At 41.3% G+C, this 23,256-nt stretch overlaps 1 protein-coding gene across 9 annotated transcripts in view; it reads right to left on the bottom strand.

The window, feature by feature from the left end:
* The window catches only part of kbtbd3 (kelch repeat and BTB (POZ) domain containing 3), a 151,062-nt gene that overhangs the window by 120,409 nt on the left and 7,397 nt on the right, over positions 1-23,256 (bottom strand). For 2 of the 9 annotated variants that reach the window (XM_080197249.1, XM_080197248.1), the window contains exon 4: positions 12,898-23,196. The exons of the other annotated variants lie outside the window; for them this stretch is intronic. In XM_080197249.1, coding sequence (XP_080053375.1) covers positions 21,597-23,196 — 1,600 coding nt within the window. In that variant the 3' untranslated portion in view covers positions 12,898-21,596. Of the gene's footprint in view, positions 1-12,897; positions 23,197-23,256 lie in introns of those variants that run through there. 9 annotated transcript variants of the gene reach the window in all.

Raw genomic sequence — 23,256 nt, 5'->3', positions numbered from 1 at the left:
AGCCCTGCACTCAACTCTGGAACACCTAGATAACAAAGAGACCCATGTCAGACTTTTTATTGACTACAGCTCAGCCTTCAACACTATTATTTCCATGAATCTCATCTCCAAACTCCATGGCTTGGGCCTTGGCTCCTCCCTCTGTGACTGCATCCTGAACTTTCTAACTCACAGACCACAATAAGTAAGGATAGGCAACAACGCCTCTTCCATGATCATCCATAAGGCTGTGTTCTCAGTCTCCTACTATACTTCTTATACACTCATGACTGTGTGGCCAAATTCCCTTCCAATTCGATTTTCAAGTTTGCTAATGACATCACCATGGTGGGTCGGATCTCAAACAATGACGAGACAGAATACAGGAATGAGATAGAGAATCTGGTGAATTGGTGTGGTGACAATAATCTCTCCTTCAATATCAACAAAACGAAAGAGATTGTCATCGATTTCAGGAAGCATAAAAGAGAACACGCCCCTGTCTACATCAATGGGGATGAAGTAGAAAGGATCAAGAGCTTCAAGTTTTTAGGTGTCCAGATCACCAACAACCTGCCCTGGTCCTCCCATGCTGACATATAGTTAAGAAAGCCAACCAACACCTCTACTTTCTCAGAAAACTAAGGAAATTTGGCATGTCAGCCATGACTCCCACCAACTTTTACAGCTGCACCATAGAAACCATTCTTTCTGGTTATATCACAGCTTGGTATGGTTCCTGCTCTTCCCAAGACCGCAAGAAACTACAAAAGGTCGTGAATGCAGCCCAATCCATCACACAAATCAGCCTCCCATCCATTGAATCTGTCTACACTTTGGCAAAACAGCCAGTGTAATTAAGGTCCCCACGCATCCCAGTCTTTCTGTCTTCCACCTTCTTCCATCAGGAAAAAGATACAAAAGTTTGAGGTCATGTACCAACCGACTCAAGAACAGCTTCTTCCCCACTGCCTTCAGACTTTTGAATGGACCTACCACACATTAAGTTGATTTTTCTCTAGACCCTAGTTATGACTGTAACACTACATTCTGCACTCTTTTGTTTCCATCTCTATGAATGGTATGCTTTGTCTGTATAGTGCACAAGAAACAATACTTTTCACTGTATGTTAACATGTGTGACAGTAATAAATCAAATCAAATTCCATATCAGGGAGTGACTGATCTATGAATATAAAAGTAGGGAGGTCTTGCTGTGGCTGTATAGAGCATTGGTGAGACCGCAGCTGGAGTACTGTGTGCAGTTTTGGGCGCCGTACTTACGCAAGGATATTTTGGCCTTGGACGGAGTGCAGAGGAGGTTTACTAGGCTGATGCCGGAGTTGAGGGGGTTGAGCTATGAGCAGAGGCTGAATAAACTAGGCTTGTACTCGTTAGAGTTTAGAAGAATGAGGGGAGATCTCATTGAGACGTATAAGATGATGAATGGGATGGATAGGATAGAGGCGGAGAGACTCTTCCCGCTCAGAAAGGATAGTAGGACTAGGGGGCACAGCCTCAAGATAAAGGGGGGGCGGTTTAGAACGGAGTTGAGGAGGAACTTCTTCACTCAAAGGGTGGTGAATCTCTGGAATTCTCTGCCTGTTGAAGTGGTGGAGGCTACCTCACTAAATATTTTTAAGACGCGGGTTGATGGGTTTTTGATAAGCGAGGGGATTAAGGGTTATGGGGAGAGGCGAGAATGTGGAACTGAGCCACGACAGATCAGCCATGATCTTATTGAATGGCGGGGCAGGCTCGAAGGGCTAGATGGCCTACTCCTGCTCCTATTTCTTATGTTCTATGGACAGTTGCTAGCTTTGCTCTTGTTCTTTTAAAGCAATACTAGAAAAACAAACTATTGTTTGTGAGAGAAATAAATGCTATTTTGTGGAAATGCATCATCTTTGTTGTGTAAATTGTTTTGTTCTTTTCTTTCTCTGTCAATTGTAGCACAGTTGGTAGCATCCTTGTCTGAGTCATAAGGTTCCGAGTTCAAGTCCCTCTCCCAGACTTACATAAGAACATAAGAAATAGGAGCAGGAGTAGGCCATCTGGCCCTTCGAGCCTGCCCCGCCATTCAATAAGATCATGGCTGATCTGTCGTGGCTCAGTTCCACATTCCCGCCCTCTCCCCATAACCCTTAATCCCCTCTCTTACCAAAAACCCATCAACCCGCGTCTTAAAAATATTTAGCGAGGTAGCCTCCACCACTTCAACGGGCAGAGAATCCCAGAGATTCACCACCCTTTGAGTGAAGAAGTTCCTCCTCAACTTCGTTCTAAACCGCCCCCCCTTTATCTTGAGGCTGTGCCCCCTAGTCCTACTATCCTTTCTGAGCGGGAAGAGTCTCTCCACCTCTATCCTATCCATCCCATTCATCATCTTATACGTCTCAATGAGATCTCCCCTCATTCTTCTAAACTCTAACGAGTACAAGCCTAGTTTATTCAGCCTCTCCTCATAGCTCAACCCCCTCAACTCCGGCATCAGCCTAGTAAACCTCCTCTGCACTCCCTCCAAGGCCAAAACATCCTTGCGTAAGAACGGCGCCCAAAACTGCACACTCCAGCTGCGGCCTCACCAATGCCCTATATAGCCGCAGCAAGACCTCCCTACTTTTATATTCAATCCCCCTCGCTACGAAGGCCAGCATCCCATTCGCCTTCCTGACCACCTGCTGCACCTGCAAGCTGGGTTTTTGCGACTCATGCACAAGGACCCCGAGGTCCCTCTGCACCGTCGCCTGCTGCAGTTTTTCTCCACGTAAGTAATGATCCTTCCTACCATTATTCCTACCAAAGTGGACCACCTCGCACTTGCCAACATTAAATTCCATTTGCCATTTCCTGGCCCATTCGCCCAGCCTATCTAGATCCTTCTGCAGACTCTCCACACCCTCCGTGCAATTTGCCGTTCCACCAATCTTGGTGTCATCAGCAAATTTCGACACCATACACTCGGTTCCCTCCTCCAGATCATCTATATAAATGGTAAATATGGTAAATAGCTGAGGCCCCAGCACCGACCCCTGAGGCACTCCACTAGTCACCAACCGCCAATCCGAACAGCACCCATTGACCCCCACTCTCTGCCTCCTATTGAGCAAAAATGAAACGAAGACTGACACTCCAATGCAGTACTGAGGCACTGCTGCGTTGTCAAAGGTAAAATGTTGGAATGTGTTGGAAGACAGTGCTGCACTGCTGTGAGACACTCAAAAGCACAGTTAGCACAGGTTACAATGCTGCAATCACGTAAATAAGAAGGCAGCACAAAGTTTACACATCACTTGCAACGGCATGAACAGTTATGGATTAATCACGTTATGATCTCCATATTCATTTTCATGGACTATCTCATTTTGTCCCCAGAATGCGTTGACTAGACCTAAAAAGTGTGAATTTCAGCATGGCTTTAGGAATTAAACTGAAGACTTCAGGATGGAACAGGAATAAGGATGGAAATCTTAAGACAAAATTTTACACCAATATTTTACTTCAAAGACAATTGGTAATCTAAGTTAAAACTAAATAATAATGTTAGCAGTATTAGTGAGTGCATAAAACTTTACCTCAAATTGGTAGACATGAGAATCAGTCTGCTGTTCACACAGAATGTTGTCATGAAACTAAAGACAACAGCAATCATGTTACACTTATTGCTTAGCAAAACAGTTCCAAGATGATGTCATAACATATATTGCTGATGATATCATAAAACTGTTTATGGCATCATATTAAAAGGTTTTTTTACAAATATTCATAAGCCTTTGAACAAGGCACAGAATAATGGCCAGAATTGATATCATGGGTAAGGTACCGAAGTGGCAGTGCAAGACCATGCGGTGAAATCCCACCATGGTAAGTTGTGAAACTGAATTTAATAACTCTGATGATTTATGACAAAACAACCATGGAAGCTTCTGGATTGTCACTATAGCTCAAACAGTTCACTAATGTCCATCAGGGAACAGAATCTAACATCCCTATCAAACCGGACCTACATATGAATCCAGTCCAACATTTTATGGCTGTCTCTTAATGAGTTGTGAGATGACCTACTTTTTAATTCAACAGAATGAACACACCAAAATTTAATTTCGGAAAAAGCAACTCAGGAATCAAAACAAAACTAAAGGAATGTTTGCCTGTTCATGCCACCACTTTCTGGCTTCAAACCATTTCTGGATCCTCAGGGCCTTAGGTCAAACAAGATGAAGAGAACCTTCTACAATAAAAACGGAAAATGTTGGAAAATCTCAGCAGGTCTGACAGCATCTTTGGAGAGAGAATAGAGCCAACATTTCAAACCTGGATGATCCTTCATCAGAGCTGAGAGCAATGAAAATCAGGCAAGAATTATACTATGAGGGATGAGGGGGGTGGGGGGCTGGGTGGGGGGGAGGGGGGTAGTGGTTGAATAAAGGGAATGTAAATGGTGGTGAAGGCTAAGAAAGGTGCTAGAAGTGCCCATTAAGTGATTGTGTGAATGGCAGAAGAGGTACAGATTATTACAAGACTGAAGACTGGCACTTGCTCTTCAAGGGGGGTTGGTGGGGAGGGATCGGGAGTCAAGTTGGAGAGCGAGATTGGAGAAGTGCTAAAATAGAAGTTAGAATGAAAAGTGATAAAAATGGATGAAGAAGATGAGAAGAAATAAAATAAATGGAAAAGCGGTGAAAGAGGAAGGGAGAGTTCATGCTCTGAAGTTGTTGAGCCGTGTTCAGTCCAGAAGGCTGTAAACTGCCCTATCAGGAGATAAAGTGTCATTCCTCCAGTTTGCATTGGGGTTCGCTATAACATTGCAAAAGGCCAAGGGCAGACATGTCGGCAGGAGAACAGGTCTGCGTCCTGCTTTTGAACAGACTGAAGGTGTTCTGCAAAGCGATCAGCCAGATTGTGTTTGGTCTGTCCGATATATAGGAGACCACAGGATATAGTCCTATTGATCACTCCCCTCAATGAATTAGCACACTTGCATGTTGAACATTATTTAGAAGATGCCGTAAGGGAATAAAAGGCATAGAATAGCCTCAGGTTGGAGGACTTCAATACTTTGGCTTGATAAAACCACTGCAGACTGAATTGATTGTAGGACTGAGCTGCCAGGCTGTACAGGCATCCAATGACACCTAAATTAATACAAAGAAATATTCTTATCCCTACCAATGGATTAATTTGATATCTAGATAGCACTGGTGAAGTATTCAGCACATAATCCCCATCATGAGGGCATCCCCCATTATGTAATGTGGCATCAGCATCAAGCAACACATGGGGCAGGCATGACAGCCTAAAGCTAGGCCAAGGGCTATTAGCAGCAGCAAATTATGTATCACCAGAATCTGTAACACCAATGCCTTTCACTCCTTGATCATGATGAAGACAAGAGTCCAATTCTAGTTCAATATTGAATTTAGAAAGTATATCAGGAGCAGCATACCTTAGAATGTGACATCATTCTAATGAAGTTAGCACATAGGACTTCATGCCAATCAAATCAGGCTGTATAATACTATATAACCAATCATCGGGCTATAATCAGAGCTAACTGATCCCCTAATCAATGCATTAGAGCAACCCCTATACACCCAGTTGAGAATGCAGATGGACAGCAAAGTAATTAACAGGAGTTGGTGGCTGAATAAAATCTCCATTCTCAAGCACGTTAGACCAAGCACATGAACACAAAAGGCAAGTCTGAAGTGTTTGCAACTGTCTGCAAACAACAGCATCAAATAGATTATCCTATTCAGCCTCCTCCTGGCATCTCCACCATCATTGATATCACTGTTCAGCCAAATTGGTTGACTCCGCTGATATTAAAAAGCACGCAAGTGCACCAGATACAGTAAAAGCTACAGCTCTTGAAATGCCCTGGATGAAGACCCATACACCAGAATTAACCAGTTCCATGTTATTTCAGTACAGCTATGACATTGGCATCCACCTAACAATGTGGATGATGTGAACCACATGACTTAATCACAGAATAAGCATTTAATCTAACTAGGTTAATCCATGCTCTATCAACCTCTTCCCAATTATTAGTAAAATTGTGGAAGGAGTCAGTAAGAGAGACAACTATGGCTTAGTTAGTAGCACATTTGCCTCCGAGTCATAATGTTCTGGATTCAAGTCCCACTCTGAGGCTTGACACTCCAAGGGAGCATTGCACTTTTTGATGAAGTGTTGAAGTGATGCTCAACTGCCTGTTCGAGGTGGATGTAAAAATCCCATGACACTATTCCAAAGAAGAGCCGGGGAGGGGGGGGGGGGGGGGGGGGGGGGGCGGTGGCGGCGCGCGGCGGTGGCGGCGCGTAGAGAGAGAGAGAGAGAACAAAGTGGTAATGTCACTGGACTAGCAATCCAAAGGACTAGGTTAATGCTCTGGGAACGTGTTCCAATCCCACCATGGCAGTTGCTGGAATTTAAATTCAATTAATATATATGCAATATAAAGCTAGTCAACCATAAAAAGACAGCTGATCCACTAACTGCCGTACCTAGGTCAGGCTCCAGACTCACGGCAGTGGCAATGAACACATTCCAAGCATGTCTGCCTTGACTGGACATCATCACGGCCTCATGGTTAACATCCTCACCCTCGAGACTTCCTCAACGTCATCCCCTTCGACATCCTCCGCATTAGAAGAGATGTGCCGTTCCTCCTTATCCTCCTCAGACAGTTCCTTCGCCCGCTTCAATACCAGGTTGTGTAGGGGGTAGCAGATGATGATGATGTGTGAGACTGTCTGTAGATTGTAGCAGGGTTCAGTCCCGGCACCAGAATCTCATCTTCAGCATCCTTATGGTTTGCCCAACCAAAGTGCATGTTGCAGCATGAGCCTCGTAGTAACTAGTTTTTGCTGCACTCTGTGGCCTCCGCACAGATGTCATCAACCACACCCTCAGTAGATAGCTCCTTTCTTTGCGAAGCCAACTCTGCAGCTTGTTTGGATCCTGAGAGATGTCAGGGGTCTGAGGCTGGCTGATAATGGGAGTTATGCACATTCTGTGGGAATTTGGCAGGATGCATTTGGTGTGGTTGCAGACAGCTTAACATTCAGTGAGTGGAAGCCCTTGCAGTTTACATAGTGGACAGCTTGATGCCACAGAGCTGTGTGTGCCACATAAGTGCAGTCGATGGTACTCTGCACCTAATGAAAACCAGATCTGGGCAAATCCCATTGCTCTTGCTTCCTGGCTTTCCTGAATGCAGCTGAAATATTCAAAGTCGTGTGCCTTCGTGGAGATCGCATCCATGATCTCCTGGATGCACTTGTCTGCAAAGACTTGCAAATCCCGCAGAGGTCACCTCTGGAACCCTAGAAGGAGCCACTGGCATAAAAATTGAGTGCCCTGTTTACTTTCAGCAACACTGGCAGTAGATGTGCTCCAAGTTCCCGTGGTGCCAAATCCTGCAGAAGGTGGTAGATGTAACCAATCAGTTCCCTGAACATGTGTAATCTTTGGCAACACTGGTTCTCAGGCATCTGCAGGTATATCAAGCACCATCTGTAGACCCTGGGTCTAGCGAGGAACCTATTAGTGATGGGTCTCTTTGAGTTCATGCTCTACATGTGGAGAATGACAGCAAGATCATCAAGCTCCATGTGCCTGGCAATCTCCTCACTGCAATATCAAAGATTAGCATTTGTCTGCCAAGGAGCATTCTTTGCCCATTCATCATTTGTCGCAGCCTCTCAAAAAACATTGACCCATATCCTGGCCACAACATTGATGTCTGGTCCTTAGTTCACATGCGGGCTAGGCAAGACGCTACACCACCCCTATCCCAAATCATATGACCAAGAGGCAACAACTTTGGCCACTTTACTGCATCCTAAGCTCTTATCAGACATTGCCTAAATCTTCAATCCAAGGCCTTGCGCTCAGCTTGGCCCATGGCAAGTACTTCTTAATAGGACTTAAGCACACACAGTCCAGCTGGGCAATGGTACAGCCACACCAAAGCAGGAATTGAATTTGGAAGTCCATGAGCTATGGGTTAAAAGCATAGCCGCAGTCATGCACATTGGGGAACAAGTGGTGTAGGGGTATTGTCATCGGGCTGGTAATCCAGAGACCCAGGGTAATGCTGTGAGGACCAGGGTTTAAATCTACCAGAAATCTCTCATCCTTGTCTTGTCTAGTCTAGTCTAACCTGCGTATGACTCCAGACCCAAATCAGTGTAGTTGATTCTTAAATACCTTCAAGGATGGGCAATGAATGCTAGCTCAACCAGCAAAGCCCACAATCCATGAATGAAAAAAAACTTAAGTGCCTCGAGTGGGTATAATTGTGTGATTAGTCTGACTCCAAGAACGTCAATCGAGTTCATGCTGAATAGTCACAGCTGTAACGGAGTACTGCCGGGCTTTGCTCATTCTCAGCAGCCTAAGTTTATTCAGCCCCTTCTTCTTGTTCCTCCTCTTACAGCTCCCAATATTTTCCTCCTTTCCAAGGTGAACGTTGTCGCATGATGCAGCACACAATTACAAAGTTAGGGACACATTGGGCTTTATTGAAGTACAAATTCAGATCTGTCAATGCACTGGAACTTTTGCTGGAGAAGCTTGTTGGTCTGTTGTTGTACAGGCACGTCATTTTCAAATAACTCAGACACAAAGGACAGTACAACACAGGAAGACCCTTTGACCCTCAAAGCCTGTACCGATCATTTTGTCCTACCTAGATCAGCTGTTACATCCCTCTATTCTGTTTGTTGATATGCCTATCAAGGTAAGTCTTAAATGTGGCTAACATAACTGCCTCAACCACCTCACTTGACAATACATTCCAGGCCCCCACCACCACCCTCTGTGTAGAAAAACTTTCCCCGCACATCTTCACTGAACCTTTCCCCCCTTATCTTGAACTTATGCCCCCTTGTAATTGTAACTGGCCAACGAAGAAACGAAGATTTTTGTTAGAGGCCCAGCAATTTCATCTTGTCTCCTTCAGTAATCTGGGATAAATGCCATCTGGCTCTGGGGATTTGTCAGTTTACCTTAATGCTTCTAATTCACATAACACTTCCTCCCTCGTAACGATGACTTGTTCTAAAGGTTTACACAGCCCTCAGAGGCATCATCCATTGACCGTGTCCCTCTCCTTTGTGAATATCAACGCAAAGTACTCATTAAGGAGCTCACCCACTTCCTTTGGTTCTATATATTTCCTCCTTCGTTCTTAAGTTGACCAACTCTTTCTCTTGCTACTCTCTTGTTCCTAATTTATGTATAAAATGCCTTGGGATTCTCCTTAATCCTGTCTGCCAAGGATATTTTGTGACCCCTTTTTGCCCTCCTAACTCACTGTTTGAGCTCTTTTCTACTTTCCCTGTATTCTTCAAATGCTTCATCTGTTTTTAGTTGCTGGACCATATGTATGCATTTTTTTTTAACTACACTCACAATTTCCTTGGTCATCCACAGCTCCTGAAACCTGCCTTTCCATCCTTCCTTTTCATAGGCACATGCCTGTCTTGCATTCCGATCAACTTCTTCTTAAAAGACTCCCAAATGCCTAGTGGAAGAGTTTGACAGCTGAAAGCTTAGCAACTGTGGGACAGTAAAGCTTGAGCTTTATTTTAATGTCTTACTCTTAAAATTCAGAAATGTAGCAAATTTAAGACAAAACATAATACATTAACTTTATTAGTAACAATAAAAAAAATATATAAATCAGCATTACAATGATGTCTAAATAGTATTTTGCATTACTTTTTTTGTTTTTACATTGATTACTCAACCTTCTGAGTAGGCAGGAATGTTTAATATATTAGAGATATACCCATTTGCATACCGTCACTATTTCCTACTTTTTTCCTTCTTAAAATATCTATAAAGTGATGCCCACCACAGACGAACACTGTGGAGATCAAACCCACTTCCTGAATGATTCCAGAAGGGTTAGGAAAGGAAAAACTCTTAACACTATCCACAGAGATACCTAATGCTGGACCATGTTAAGATCCTAATCTGGAAGAACAATGCAATTAACTAGTAAACAGAAGCTAACAAGACTAAGGCAAATATCCTGCCTGATTAATCACCTCAAATGTTTTTTTGAGGAATTGACAGCCCAAATGGAATGTGAAAAGCTTTATATTGCCTATCCAGATTTTCAGAAAGCCTGTGTCCCTGCCGCAGGCTGCAACATATGCTTAAACACTGCTTGTCTGATATCCAATATTGCATGTGCAGAAATTTCTTCTAACTAATGCTACCAACAATTACTTATATTTATGTAATGCCTTTAACATAAGGAATGTCCCAAGGTGCTTAATAGAAGCATTATAAAACAAAGTATTACATCAAGTCACCTAAGAAGGTATGAGGGTAAATAACCAAATGCTTGCTCAAAGATGCATGTTTTAAGAATTGTCTCAAAGAAGGAAAGTGAGATGGAAAGATGTTCAAAGCTTGAGGCCTAGGCAATTGAAGGCATGTCCACCAATGGTGGAGCAAGTAAAATTAGGGATGCTCAGATTAAGAGGGGTTTAGATATTTGAAATTGAAAGGCTGGAAGAGATTACAGAGACAGGGAAGGACAAGGCCATTGCGGGGGGTAGATTTGAAAACAAGCTTAGAAATTTTAAAATCAAGACATTGCTTAACTGGGAGCCAATGTAAGTCAGTGAGTATGGGAATGATAAGGGAATGGGACTTGCTGCAACTTAGACATGGGAAACCGTTGTTCCTGGCTCTCATCGTAAACTTAGTTCTCTGACAACCACCCAAAGCTGTATCAGATACTCTGCAACCTTGGTGTTGTGTTTGACCCTGAGAACTTTCAACCAAATATCTGCTCCGTTACCAAACTCGTTACTTTCTCCTATGTAACCGTGCTTGACTCTGCCCCTGCCTCAGTTCATTTGAAAACCTCATTTATGTTTTTATTACTGTTAAACTTGACTTTACCAACATACCCCAGAATGGCCACCCATCTTTTCCCTACATGAATTTGTGCTCATTGAAAACATTGCTGCCCATTGCTTAACACCAAATCCCAGTCATATAAATTATTTCTTTGTTCACATCTTTGTTTTTAAAAGTTGTGTCCCTTTCTATGTATGGAACCTCCTCCTGCATAATATAAGTCTTCAAGATCTCTGGTCTCTTTCAATTTTGGCATCTTGCACATTCTCAATTTTAATCTCTAGCAATGGTAGCCAATTACCCAACTACCCAGGTACTCAGCTTGGCAATTCCCTCCCTAAATCTCTCTGCCTCATTGCTTTTACCTTTGATCATGATCATCATCTCTCCTGATCTCCTTCTGTGGGTCTGTGTCAAATTTTCATTGGTTAGGCTCTTGTTGAATGCTTTAGGTTTTATTGCTTTAGTGTTAGCCTTGGATGAATAGGTAGCACTCTTACGTCTGAGTTAGATGAACTTGAATACAAAAATTCAAAGGTGACGCTCCAGTGCCAAGGGACTGCTGCACGTCATCTTTTGGGTGAGACTTTAAACTAAGACCCCAATTGCCCCCTCAAATAAAATATCCCATGGCAACATTTTAAAGAAGAACAGAGGAGTTATCAGTGTCCTGGGCAATAACTATCCCTAAATCATCATCATAAAGGCCAGATTAATCAGGTCATTACCACATTGCTGTTTGTGGGAGCTTGCCATGTGCAAATTGGCTGCCATGTTTCCTACAGCACAACAGTAATTATATGTGAAGCAGTTTGGGACATCCTGTGGTTTTGAAAGGTGCTATATAAATGCAAATTGTTGTTGCTTATTTCAATTAAGAATTTCACAAAGCATTAAGACAGCACATTTTAATTTATAATCTGTTATGACATTTTATTCCATGCAGCAGTCTCTAGTCCAGCTATGCATTTCTAATTGTTTTACTCCTAGCATTAGCAATATCCAAATTTCATTTAATATCTGGGTAATTATTAAAATTCGTAGATATACTCTTTGTGAAATAGCATTTAATATTAGTCTGCTACAAAATCACACCAAATGTTTGCCACATTTAACTGTCCAAAAACAAAATCTCATGTTCTGTATTTCTTGTATCTTTAGTAATCCTCTGCATGAAACAAAATTCTTCCTCCCTTCCATCTCTGTCCCTTCTGAAACATGAGTACTAGCTGTAGTCTAACTACAACCAAAATGTTGCACTATACCATTAATTAGTACAGCATAATTGATAAGACTGTAAAGTCCGGTCAAATCCAACTGCAAGTCTGGTTTTAGTCATATAGACACAAGCGATACAATGACTTCAAATCTTGGAGGTGATAAAAATGAAGTATACTAGGTTCCTAAATTTCAAGTGACTGGATTGAGGAAAGATCGGATAAACTTTAATCCATGAAAGTACATGACAGAGAGGACTTTAAAAATATCAAACATATTAAATGATACAGTAAAGGTAAATCCAGTCAACATCTTCAAAGTGTGCCATTCAATGACAATGGAATACAGGTTCAAACTGGTACAAGCCAAACTTGGACTTACATCAGGGACTTTGACAAGCAGAAAATTATTAACGCTTGATCAGACTTCCGAGCAGAATAGTGTGAATTAAATAAAGTTTTGGGGAATGTCAGATGGAGGATCAATACTTGGGTAATTAGCTACAAAAGACCATAGCTACAAAAGATGAAAAATACTAGTCATTTATTATTTAAATGTTTTTAAAATTTTAGATTTTAATAGTTGGTGCTGTAGGCTTCAATTTCTCACTGAGTTTCTCCAGAGCTGTTTGAAAATACTGTGCACCGTATTTCTATGCAAATTATTACCTCCTATATGCAGAAAATAAGTTTACAACATATTCAACTTCACCAACAAAAATTACACAGCTTAAAAACAAATGCATCGTGTTACAATCCCAAGGCGCTTCACAGAAGGTGTAATCAGAAATAATTTGCATTACTTTACACATCATTTTAGTCATCAGACATTTATTTCAGCTAATATTTGTAGGGGCATTCAATTTAAATAAGTTTAGATTGATCCGAAGGTGGTTACACCACAGCATATTTTTTTCCATCATTGGGTTAAAAATATACATATACAGCATATTAAATATTGGTCCTGGAAGCTTCATTGTTAAATGTCACAATATAAGGACAGTAGCATAATCTTTGTACTCTGCTGCAAACATCAAGATTAGAATGGGTTAAAAGAAAAACAGTTCCTTGCTTGCTATTGCATTCAAAGGCTATATATAGTCGTTGCTATAAATAAATACGTACAAATATAATTTTACCAAGTATTCACTTTAAACTCTGATTAATCTTTTTACATTTCTAAACCAAGCATAAACCTGAGCTTTATATTTTCAACTTCAACAGCTGATAAAATTGTTGCCTATTGCTTTTGTAAATTCCTATCCTATCAGGAGAACTATTGCATTCAAATTTAAAAGGAGACATTCACAAGCTTTCAACCCCATACGTTTTATTTCTGCAATCTTGTTCAGAATTAAGCAAATTAGATATTTTTTTTAAATAAACGTAATATTACACTGGAACAGAAAAGATAACTCCCATATCATGGCCATTTAATAAATACAAAACAAGTTAAAATGAAATGTTGATAATGCTTGAAAACATTATCTTTTAAGGTTTAAAGCCTTGCCGTATAATAATCCCAGAATAATTAATTTTGTTGAATAGTTGAGCAAAAGTTAAAATGATGTTTCATGTCTCTTCTGGTCAAGATTCCATTCCAAATGCTGATTATTCCTGAAATTTACCAGTCCTTCAAGATGAAGGATATTGTGAATATTAGATGGAGGAATATCTCTCAAAATTCTCTTACCTTGAACATGGTGACTAGTCTCACAACACCAGGTTAAAGTCCAACAGGTTTATTTGGTAGCATTGCTCCAAAAGCTCGTGCTTCCAAATAAACCTGTTGGACTTTAACCTGGTGTTGTGAAACTACTTACTGAACTATCTCAATCCAACGCCGGCAACTCCACATCATACCTTGAACATAGAAAAGCTAAAGTGCACTTCACTTTATAGCCAAACATTGCTGTCTACTGACTACAGGACAGCATTTCCCTTGATGTAATTTTCAGCTCCTCCTCCTGCATTCTTTAAAGGAGTATACATTCTATGATAACTCATGATATTTGCATTTTGTTAAATAGAAAGTGCATATATGTGCATTCACCACTGGAAAATCACAACATTGTGTTTCAGAATCACTTTGAAATTGTGACATTCATTTAGAACTTCCTAACTTGACTTTCCACCGGAGTTTCCATATTTACCCCTGCAGATCTGGGGGAAATCTGAAGAAATGACATAAATGGCAATTGACACTTATTATGGATTCCATGAAAGCTACAGCATGTGTCGAAGAATTCCAAGCATGGTTTCAACCAAGTATACAATGAGGACAACTTTCACTTTTGACAGGGGGAGGGGGAAGCTAATGGTAGCCACTTGTTGTACACCACCTCTGTGCACCTCCATACCATCCCCACTAACTGAATTTTCCTATCCCTTGAAAATAATATGCCAGAAGTAAAAGTTAAGTCCAAACTTAAGCAGAACAAAAATGTGCTTCCTTTACCCGAGCACCAAGTTTCCGTCAGCTGTAACCCTGCGCTGGCTGTCCAACATTGGCTATTTGGGGGCAAAGTCTTGGTTTAAAGACTGTTATACTGGTTTTCAACTCACTCCATGGCCTTGCACCTCTCTAACTCTTCTCCAGTTCTATAACCCTGTGACATCTCTGCTTCCCCCAATTCAGGCCTCTTACACATCCTTCATTTTCATTGCTCCACTTGATTTTAGACACAGAAACTCTTAAGTTCTGAAGTTGGGCATTCAGCCTCTCAGTACTTCTTTAAGATAGTACTTAGAATCCATAGAATTCCTACAGTTGAGAAGGAAGCTATTCAGTCATCAATTCTGCACTGACTCTCCGAAAGTGCATCTTACCTAGCTCACCTCCCATCCTATCCCTGCGACACTGTGCGTTTACCATGGCTAATCCACCTAATCTACAAACCTCTGGGCACTAAGGGGCAATTAAGCATGGCCAATCCACATAATCTGCACACTCCTGGACTGTGGGAGGAAACAGTAGCATCCAGATAGACATGGGACAAATGCGCAAACTCCACACAGTCAGCAAAGGCAAGAATTGAATCCAGGTCCCTGGCACTGTGGGGCAGTAGTGCTAACCATTGTGTCACTGTGCCGCCACCTCTTATCAAGTTTTTGATCACCTGTCCAAATATCTCCTTTTGTGGTTTGGTGTCAAATTTTATTTCATAATATTCCTGTGAAGCACTTTGGGATGTTTTACTATGTAAAGAATGTTATATAAATACAAGCTGTTGTTGTAGTTTGCAAACAAGTCATGCATTATAAGTTCTTTCACAGAAAGTTGTAGAATTACAACTGACTGGTATTAAGCTATTGGTGAAATCAAGGCTTTGAGAAGAAAAACTTATGATTTAGTAGTAAATTCCAGCACTGCCTGAAGCAGAAGACAGACACACTTAGATAGTTATTTTGACTGATGATGAGAAATTATGCTGAACGATGGAACTAATAATATTGGACAGAACAAGATAGAATGACAACTGGGAGTGTTATTTAAAAGTTCACTTGCAAACCTTAATTTGTCAGGAAACTGCACGATAGTGGTTTGCTTGCATTCTGGGAGCTTTTAGGGATTATATGCTATCTTTTTCCATATCTTGATCCTTTCATTTTCAGAATGAAGAGTTTGGCAAGTTCAAAAGACTTTGTGGATGCAGAAAGAGGAGAACCGGAGCAACAGCAGCAAGAGGAAACTTGTGGACCAATAATTACAGAACAGGCAAGGGTAGAATTGTGCACCCTCCTGGTACATAACCATCTACCCATCCTTTGATCATAGCAATAAAGGTAATTATGCCCCTATATTTTCCTACCTCAGGTTCCATACAGGTGAAATCAGGAACATGGCTCACATCAACCAATCAACATAACATGCTTGCAAGTAAACAGGTGATGGATACATTCTTCATCCAGGTTTATGGGAACTTCAAGTTCGCCCTTAAGCTAGCAGGCAAGTTCTATGGGGTTTGCAGCAATTTGCAGGGTTTCCTGAGTACAGGTTGCCATTGACGTACCCACGACCCACGTACCCATCAAAGTTATCCATGATGTGGAGACGCGACATTGGACTGGGCTAAGCACAGTAAGTCACCAGAAGAAGGAGCGATACTCCAAAAGCTTGTGCTACCAAATAAACCTATTGGACTTTAACCTAGTGTTATGAGACTTTTTACTGTGCCAAAGTTCATGGGAAATGGTGCCATTTCTAATAGAACCAGTTAACACTTCTTTAAAGTGCAACTGCTCTGCAGTTACCACCACAAAATCATGTTGGTACGTGTCTAGATCCCTGGAAGCTACAACGATGCATTTTTTTTTATTCCACTATAGCCAACAGTGTGCAAGTCACAGACTGGCAATCGGGGAGCAAAGGAGCCATAGAGTCATAAAGGTTTACAGCATGGAAACAGGGCCTTCAGCCCAACTTGTTCATGTTGCCTCTTTTTTAAGCTTAAGCTAGTCCCAACTGCCCACATTTAGCCCATATCCTTCTATACCCATCTTACCCATGTAACTGTCTAAACACTTTTTAAAAGACAAAATCATACTCACCTCTACTATCATCTCTGGCAGCTTGTTCCAGACACTCACCACCTTGGGTGTGAAAAATTGCCCCCTCTGGACCCTTTTGTATCTTTCCCCTGTCACCTTAAGCCTATGCCCTATAGTTTTAGGCTCCCCTACCTTTGGGAGAAGATATTGACTATCTAGCTGATTTATGCCCCTCATTATTTAAAGACCTCTACATGTTCACCCATCAGCCTCTGACGCTCCAGGCAAAAATGTTCCAGTCTATCCAGCCTCTTCTTATAACTCAAACTAATCAAGTCTGGTAACATCCTAGTAAATCTTTTCTGCACTCTTTCTAGTTTAGTAATATTCTTTCGAGAATAGGGTGACCAGAGCTGTACACAGTATTCCAAGTGTAACCTTACCAATGTCTTGTACAACTTCTGCAAGATATCACAACTCCTGTATTCAATTTTCTGACTGATGAAACTAAGTATGCCAAATGTTTCTTCACCACTCTGTCCACATGTGACTCCAATTTCAATGGGCTATGAACACGTACCCCTAGATCTCTTTGTTCTGTAACTCTCCCCAATGCCCTACCATTAACTGAGTAAGTCCTGCCCTGGTTCAATCAAAATGCATCACCTCACATTTGTCTAAATAAGACTCCATCTGCCACTCGTCAGCCCACTGGCCCAACTGATCAAGATCCCGTTGCAGTCCTAGATAATCTTCTTCACTGTCCACTATGCCACCAATCTTGGTGTCATTTGCAAACTTACTAACCATGCCTCCTATATTCTCATCCAAATTATTAATACAAATGACAAATAACATTGGACTCAACACTGATCCCTGAGGCACACCACTGGTCATAGGCCTCCAGTTTGAAAAACAGTCCTCTATAACCACCCTCTGGCTTCTGTCATCAAACCAATTTTGTATCCATTTAGCTAGTTCACCTTGGATCCCGTGAGATTTAACCTTATGCAACAACCTATCATATGGTACCTTGTCAAAGGCCTTGCTAAAGTCCATGTAGACAACATCAACTGCACTGCCCTCATCTACCTTCTTGGTTACCCCTTCAAAAAAAAATCAAATTTGTGAGACATGATTTTCCACTCTCAAAAGTCATGCTGATTGTCCTTGTGTCTCTAAACGTCTGTAGATCGTCTCTCAAAATATCTTCTAACAACTTACCTACCACAGATGAGGCTCACCGGCCTGTAGTTTCCTGGCATTTCCCTGCAGTCCTTTTTAAACAAAGGCACAAAATTTGCCATCCTCCAATCCTCAGGCACCTTACCTGCAACTATCGATGATTCAAATAAGGGATCTGCAATTTCCTCCCTAGCCTCCCACAATGTCCTGGGATAGACTTCATCAGGTCCTTGGGGTTTATCTACCTTGATGCGCTTAAGAATTCCAGCACCTCCTTCTCTGTAATACGTACACTCCTCAAGACATCATTAATTATTTCCCCAAGTTCCCTAACATCCACGCTTTTCTCAACAGTAAATACTGATGAGAAATATTCATTTAGGATTTCATCCAACTCTTGTGGATCTGCATATAGCTGATTTTGTTGATCCTTGAAAGGCCTTACTCTCTCCTTCTGACATACATCCTTCTGATACTTCTGTGGAACTCGTATGTCTCAGGTGAACAAAGAGACACTGTAGGCCATAGCACTACAGCAAAAGTAGAGACTTGCTAAAGAAACACTTTGTGTCTGGACAAAATTGAGAAAAATTTCTTCTCTCAAGATCACAAAGAGTGCTTTACAGTACTATGGTGTGAGGTGACCTGCATAATTTAGCAGATCAACGTGAACAGGAAATGGAGCCAGTACAGACAAAGATCATTCCATCATTCAATAAGAAAGGGCCCCAAGGTCAGCAAAAAAATGTGAATTAAGAGAATGACTCACCCACACTAGCAGCTGAAATGCACTGTACACTCACTCAAATATCCAATCCTACACTGACAGTCAACTATACTGTTTGAACAAATCCATTAACGCTGAAATTTAAAAAATCTCCATCCATTGTATTGATGCCACTTCCTAACGCTGCACAGATTAAAAGCTGAATTTCCTCCTCAGAAATGGGTATCAGGAGACAAGTTGGTTCAGTTCTGGGTTGGGAATTTGCCTGTGTCGACAGTCTGCTGGGAAGCATGCATTTCCAGGGGTTGGGACCTTAATTGGCCAGGAGATAGGTTTATCACCCAAACAAGTAGACCTGAAGCAGAATTGGAGGCAGGCCGATTCTGGATCAGGCATGTTAAAAGGCTCATCCCATTTCAGGACAGGAAAATCCTAGCCCAAGTCTTGATTTGCTAACATCAGAATGTTTGAAGCTGGCAGAATTAATGGAGCCCAGGTAGGGTTGCCAACTGTGACTAAGTATTCCAGGAGGTTTCAACACATGATTTGCCCCATGTTCCAGCCATTCATCAACCAACATATCCATCCTTGTGATGTACTGCCTTTCCATGCTGATTGGAAAGCAACAAGACTTATTAGCCAATTGAATAATGCCTGACTGTCAGCCAAACAGCCTTCCCCCCATATTCAATATTTTTATATGTGATAAAGAAAAATATTCAAAGAAAATTTTAAAAAAATCATTTTTAATATGCTGATGATTCTTCTCCAGGATTGCACACAGCAATGGCTTACAGACTCTGGGCCAGCCCTGGCAGGTTAGCAGCCCTGAGCCCAGCAACCAGAGAACAAGGTTTGCTGCACCAACATCTTAACAAGTTCCCAGTGGTGTACAGGAATACCGCACATTCCACGACCAAGACCTCTCCTGCATTAATAATGATGAAAAGACAACTACATTCTGTGCTCGATCTGTTGAAACCTTCGGAAACTAAAGAGATTGTACAACAGCAAGTATAAATGGAACAGCGGGAAAGCAAGTCAAAGCATAGAGTTTTCCACAAAGAACAAGGAGTTTTCACTAGGAATTACTCTAAGGGTAGAAATGAGTTCCTGCCACAATCCTTGCACAGATTGTACCTGTTTCTTATACTCTCCAGACCAAAGGTGATGTTACCTGGAGGAAACCTGTGGATCAGTTGTTTGCTGCAAAAACAGATCCACCACAACTGGCGCGTATGGAAAATTTAGGTTCAACCCTCCAAAATCATGACCTGAACCTTCCTATAACCCCAACACTAATAGACACTGTTGAGGAAAGGAACGCCTCACCTTTTGATCAGACACAGAGACAACCTCCAGTTCCCACATCATCACTGGTTAAACCAAACGCCGATGATGTCAGTGGAAAGACGAAAACATCAGAGGTTACCGTCAATGTGAAGACGATGCCAGAGGTTCACCGGCAACCACTCCAAGAACGACAGCCTCCAGACTGTCTGATTTATTCACATTGCACTTGTTGGGAATGATCAATTTACCGGGGGTTGGGGGGGGGATACGTTATGTATTTAGATTAATACTTTTTAGTGAAGCTCTGTTGTATTAATGTTTCCACTGGAAGTGATGTCATATATATCAGTGCAGGAAATAGATAAGAAACAGCCATGTATGAGAACACACACTAAAGTTTAAACTTCCATGGTCCCTAGTATCACATCCCAAAACACAACACATTATACTTTATCTGCCACTTTTTTGTCCACTTACCCTATTTCCTTTTGCAGACTGTATTCTCCTCAACTTGCTTTCCCACCTATTTTTGTGTCATCAGCAAATTTGGCTACAGTACACTCAGTTCCTTTACCCAAATCATTAATAGGGGCTATAAATTGTCAAGGCCCCAACACTGATCCATCTGGCATCCTGCAATTTAGCTTGCCAACCTCAAAATAACATATTTATCCTGACTCTCTGTTTTCTGTTGGTTAGCCAATTCTTTGTCCATGTTAATATATTACTTTTAACCCAATGAACTCTTATCTTGTGTAGTGACCTTTTATGTGGCATTTTTTAGCATTTATTAACAGGGGGTTTGAGTTTAAGAGCCGTGGGGTTATGCTGCAACTATACTGGATGTTGGTGAGACCACTTTTGGAATTGTGTGTTCAGTTCTGGTCGCCTCACTATAAGGAGGATGTGGAAGCATTGGAGAGAGTGCAGAGGAGATTTACCAGGATGCTGCCTGGTTTGGAGGGTAGGTCTTATGAGGAAAGGCTGAGGAAGCTGGGGCTTTTGTCTTTGGAGCGGAGGAGGATGAGAGGCGACTTAATAGAGGTTTATATGATGATGATAGATAGAGTGGACATGCAGAGACTATTTTCTCTGTAGCCTCTGAGTGGATGTGGCTGTTACTAGGGGGCATACCTATAAGGTTCATGGTGGGAGATATAGGAGGGATGTCAGAGGTAGATTCTTTACTCAGAGTGGTTGGGGTGTGGAATAGACTGCCTGCTGTGATAGTGGAGTCAGACACTTTAGGAACTTTCAAGCGGTTATTGGATAGGCACATGGAGCACACCAGAATGATAGAGAGGGGATAGCTTGATCTTGGGATTGGACACAGCTCGGCACAACATCGAGGGCTGAAGGGCCTGTACTGTGATGTAATGTTCTATGTTCTATCTTACTGAATGCCTTCTGGAAATTCAAATACACATCTTCTGGTTTCTCTTTATCCACCCTGCTTGTTACATCCTCAAGGAAATTTAAGAGATTTGTCAAACACAATTTTCCTTTCATAAAACTGTGTTAACTCTGATTGTTAGAATTATATAAGTGACAAAAGATTTAAGTTTGTGGTAGTCCTGTTAAAAAGCTTGCCAGTATTCATTATTCTAGAACAAGATGAGAAATAGACATTGGGTGAGGGAGTAGACAACTACTGTATCTATGGAACAACATTCTTGCCTTTGGAGAAAAGTAAGCTGACACAATTTTGGGGAGAGATTTACCTTGAAAATTAATAATTGTTTGAACTAAAAGCAAATATAAATAAATAGTTGGGATTAAAAAGAAAGTTATTTCTCACCAATTGAAAATGGACATTACAATTGACTTTTCCAGGGATCCCTATATCTGTTAAACTGAATCACCTGGCAATGAAATTCCGTTAAAGGCCTGGGCATTGGTGATACTTCCTCCCATTCAGATCTGCTACTGTGGTACACCTGTACCTCATCTGTGATTTCATCAGGAGCATAATCTCCACCCAAAATGTAAATCTTGTCTGATATCCCAATAGCCCCTGCGTTGAAGCCTGCACACTCAAATGAGCCCTCACCTTTCCAAACACAGGTTTCTGGACAAAAACTATAGACTTTGTAAGTAGAAAGGTCGCAAATATACAACATACAATTTACTGGGACAGCTTTCACAAGAGTAGCATGAAAAAACTGACCAAATTCTGCAACAAGTTCTGACCATTGATCAGAGGACACATTGTACTTGAAGAAACAATCTAATGATGGATTGAAAATATCAGCTATTTCCACTTCAGATCCAAGAACATAGATAATGTCATTGCAAGCGCTTGCTTCTGGATAGTAAATTCCTCTTGGCAAATGGCTCACTGATCTCCATTCTTTGGTAAGAGGGTTGTAGGATTCAACATTTAGAAGACTTCGGATTTCTCGAGCTCCTCTGGTTTTTCCACCTACTACAAAAAGCTGATCCATTGCAATAACAGACGTGTGCATGGTCCGAGAGTTTTTCATTGATGAAACAGAAGTGAAGTTGTTTGTCCTTGGGCAGTAGCACCATGTCTGGTCAGTTGCATCATGACATCTTTCTGCAATGTGTAATCGTATAGATTTACTGCAGCTAATCATACATCCTCCAGTAATAAATATTTTTTCTCCAAAGGTAACCAGGCTTGACCCAGGAAAATCAATAATGTTTGTAGCAGGTAACTCCTTCCAGGTATCATTTTCAATGTTATAGCAAAATGTATGCTTAATCACACCATTTTCTTCAGTTTTGTGAACAAATATGTATTTTTCTGTTGTAGATGGCCTTGCATCAGGAAAGAGCCCATTAAGCTCTTCAAGTTTATCAAGAACATCACGAATGGATTCCATGCATTCAGGACTATTTGCTAGTAAACTTTCAGATTTCATAAAGTCCTCCAGAGTTTCTTTGGACAGCTGATGCAATCTCACAAGATTAATCAAATGAGGCAAATGCTTTTCTCTCATGTTAACATCATATTGAGTCCACTGAAGAACAGCATTCAAGACAGTATCCTCATCAGGGACATTCAATGCATCTGCTTCGAGGCATTTTTCTAATAGTCCAACATTCATTTCTAAGAAATCATTTGATTTTAACAGAAGAGAGAAGTGCTGCACTACAAATAGCAAAGCATGATTGTACAAAGTAGTAGAACCATAACCCTCAGATAGAGACAAAAGCTGTAAGCAGTTGGTGAGATCAAGGGTTTTGATGAGAAAATCACTGCAGGCTTTAGCTAGCAGGGACACTTGAAGAAATGAGGACATCTGAAAGAACATTTCAACATTGGTCTCCGAAATCTCTGCACGCCCTGTGTAAGCAAAATCCAGAAATGCCCTCACAGCTTCCGGAGATAAATTAGTGACTTTTACACTTCCATCATCCCTTTCCCTCATGTGAACTTCAAACATGGCTCTGCAAGGGAAACAGTGACATAACTATTGTCTTCACTATGACATTACAGAAATTGCAAAT

Source organism: Carcharhinus amblyrhynchos, chromosome 10 (genome assembly GCF_965287045.1).
Source record: "Carcharhinus amblyrhynchos chromosome 10, sCarAmb.v2.hapA, whole genome shotgun sequence".
NCBI lineage: Eukaryota > Metazoa > Chordata > Chondrichthyes > Carcharhiniformes > Carcharhinidae > Carcharhinus > Carcharhinus amblyrhynchos.
This window is presented reverse-complemented; position numbering and strand designations above follow the sequence as displayed.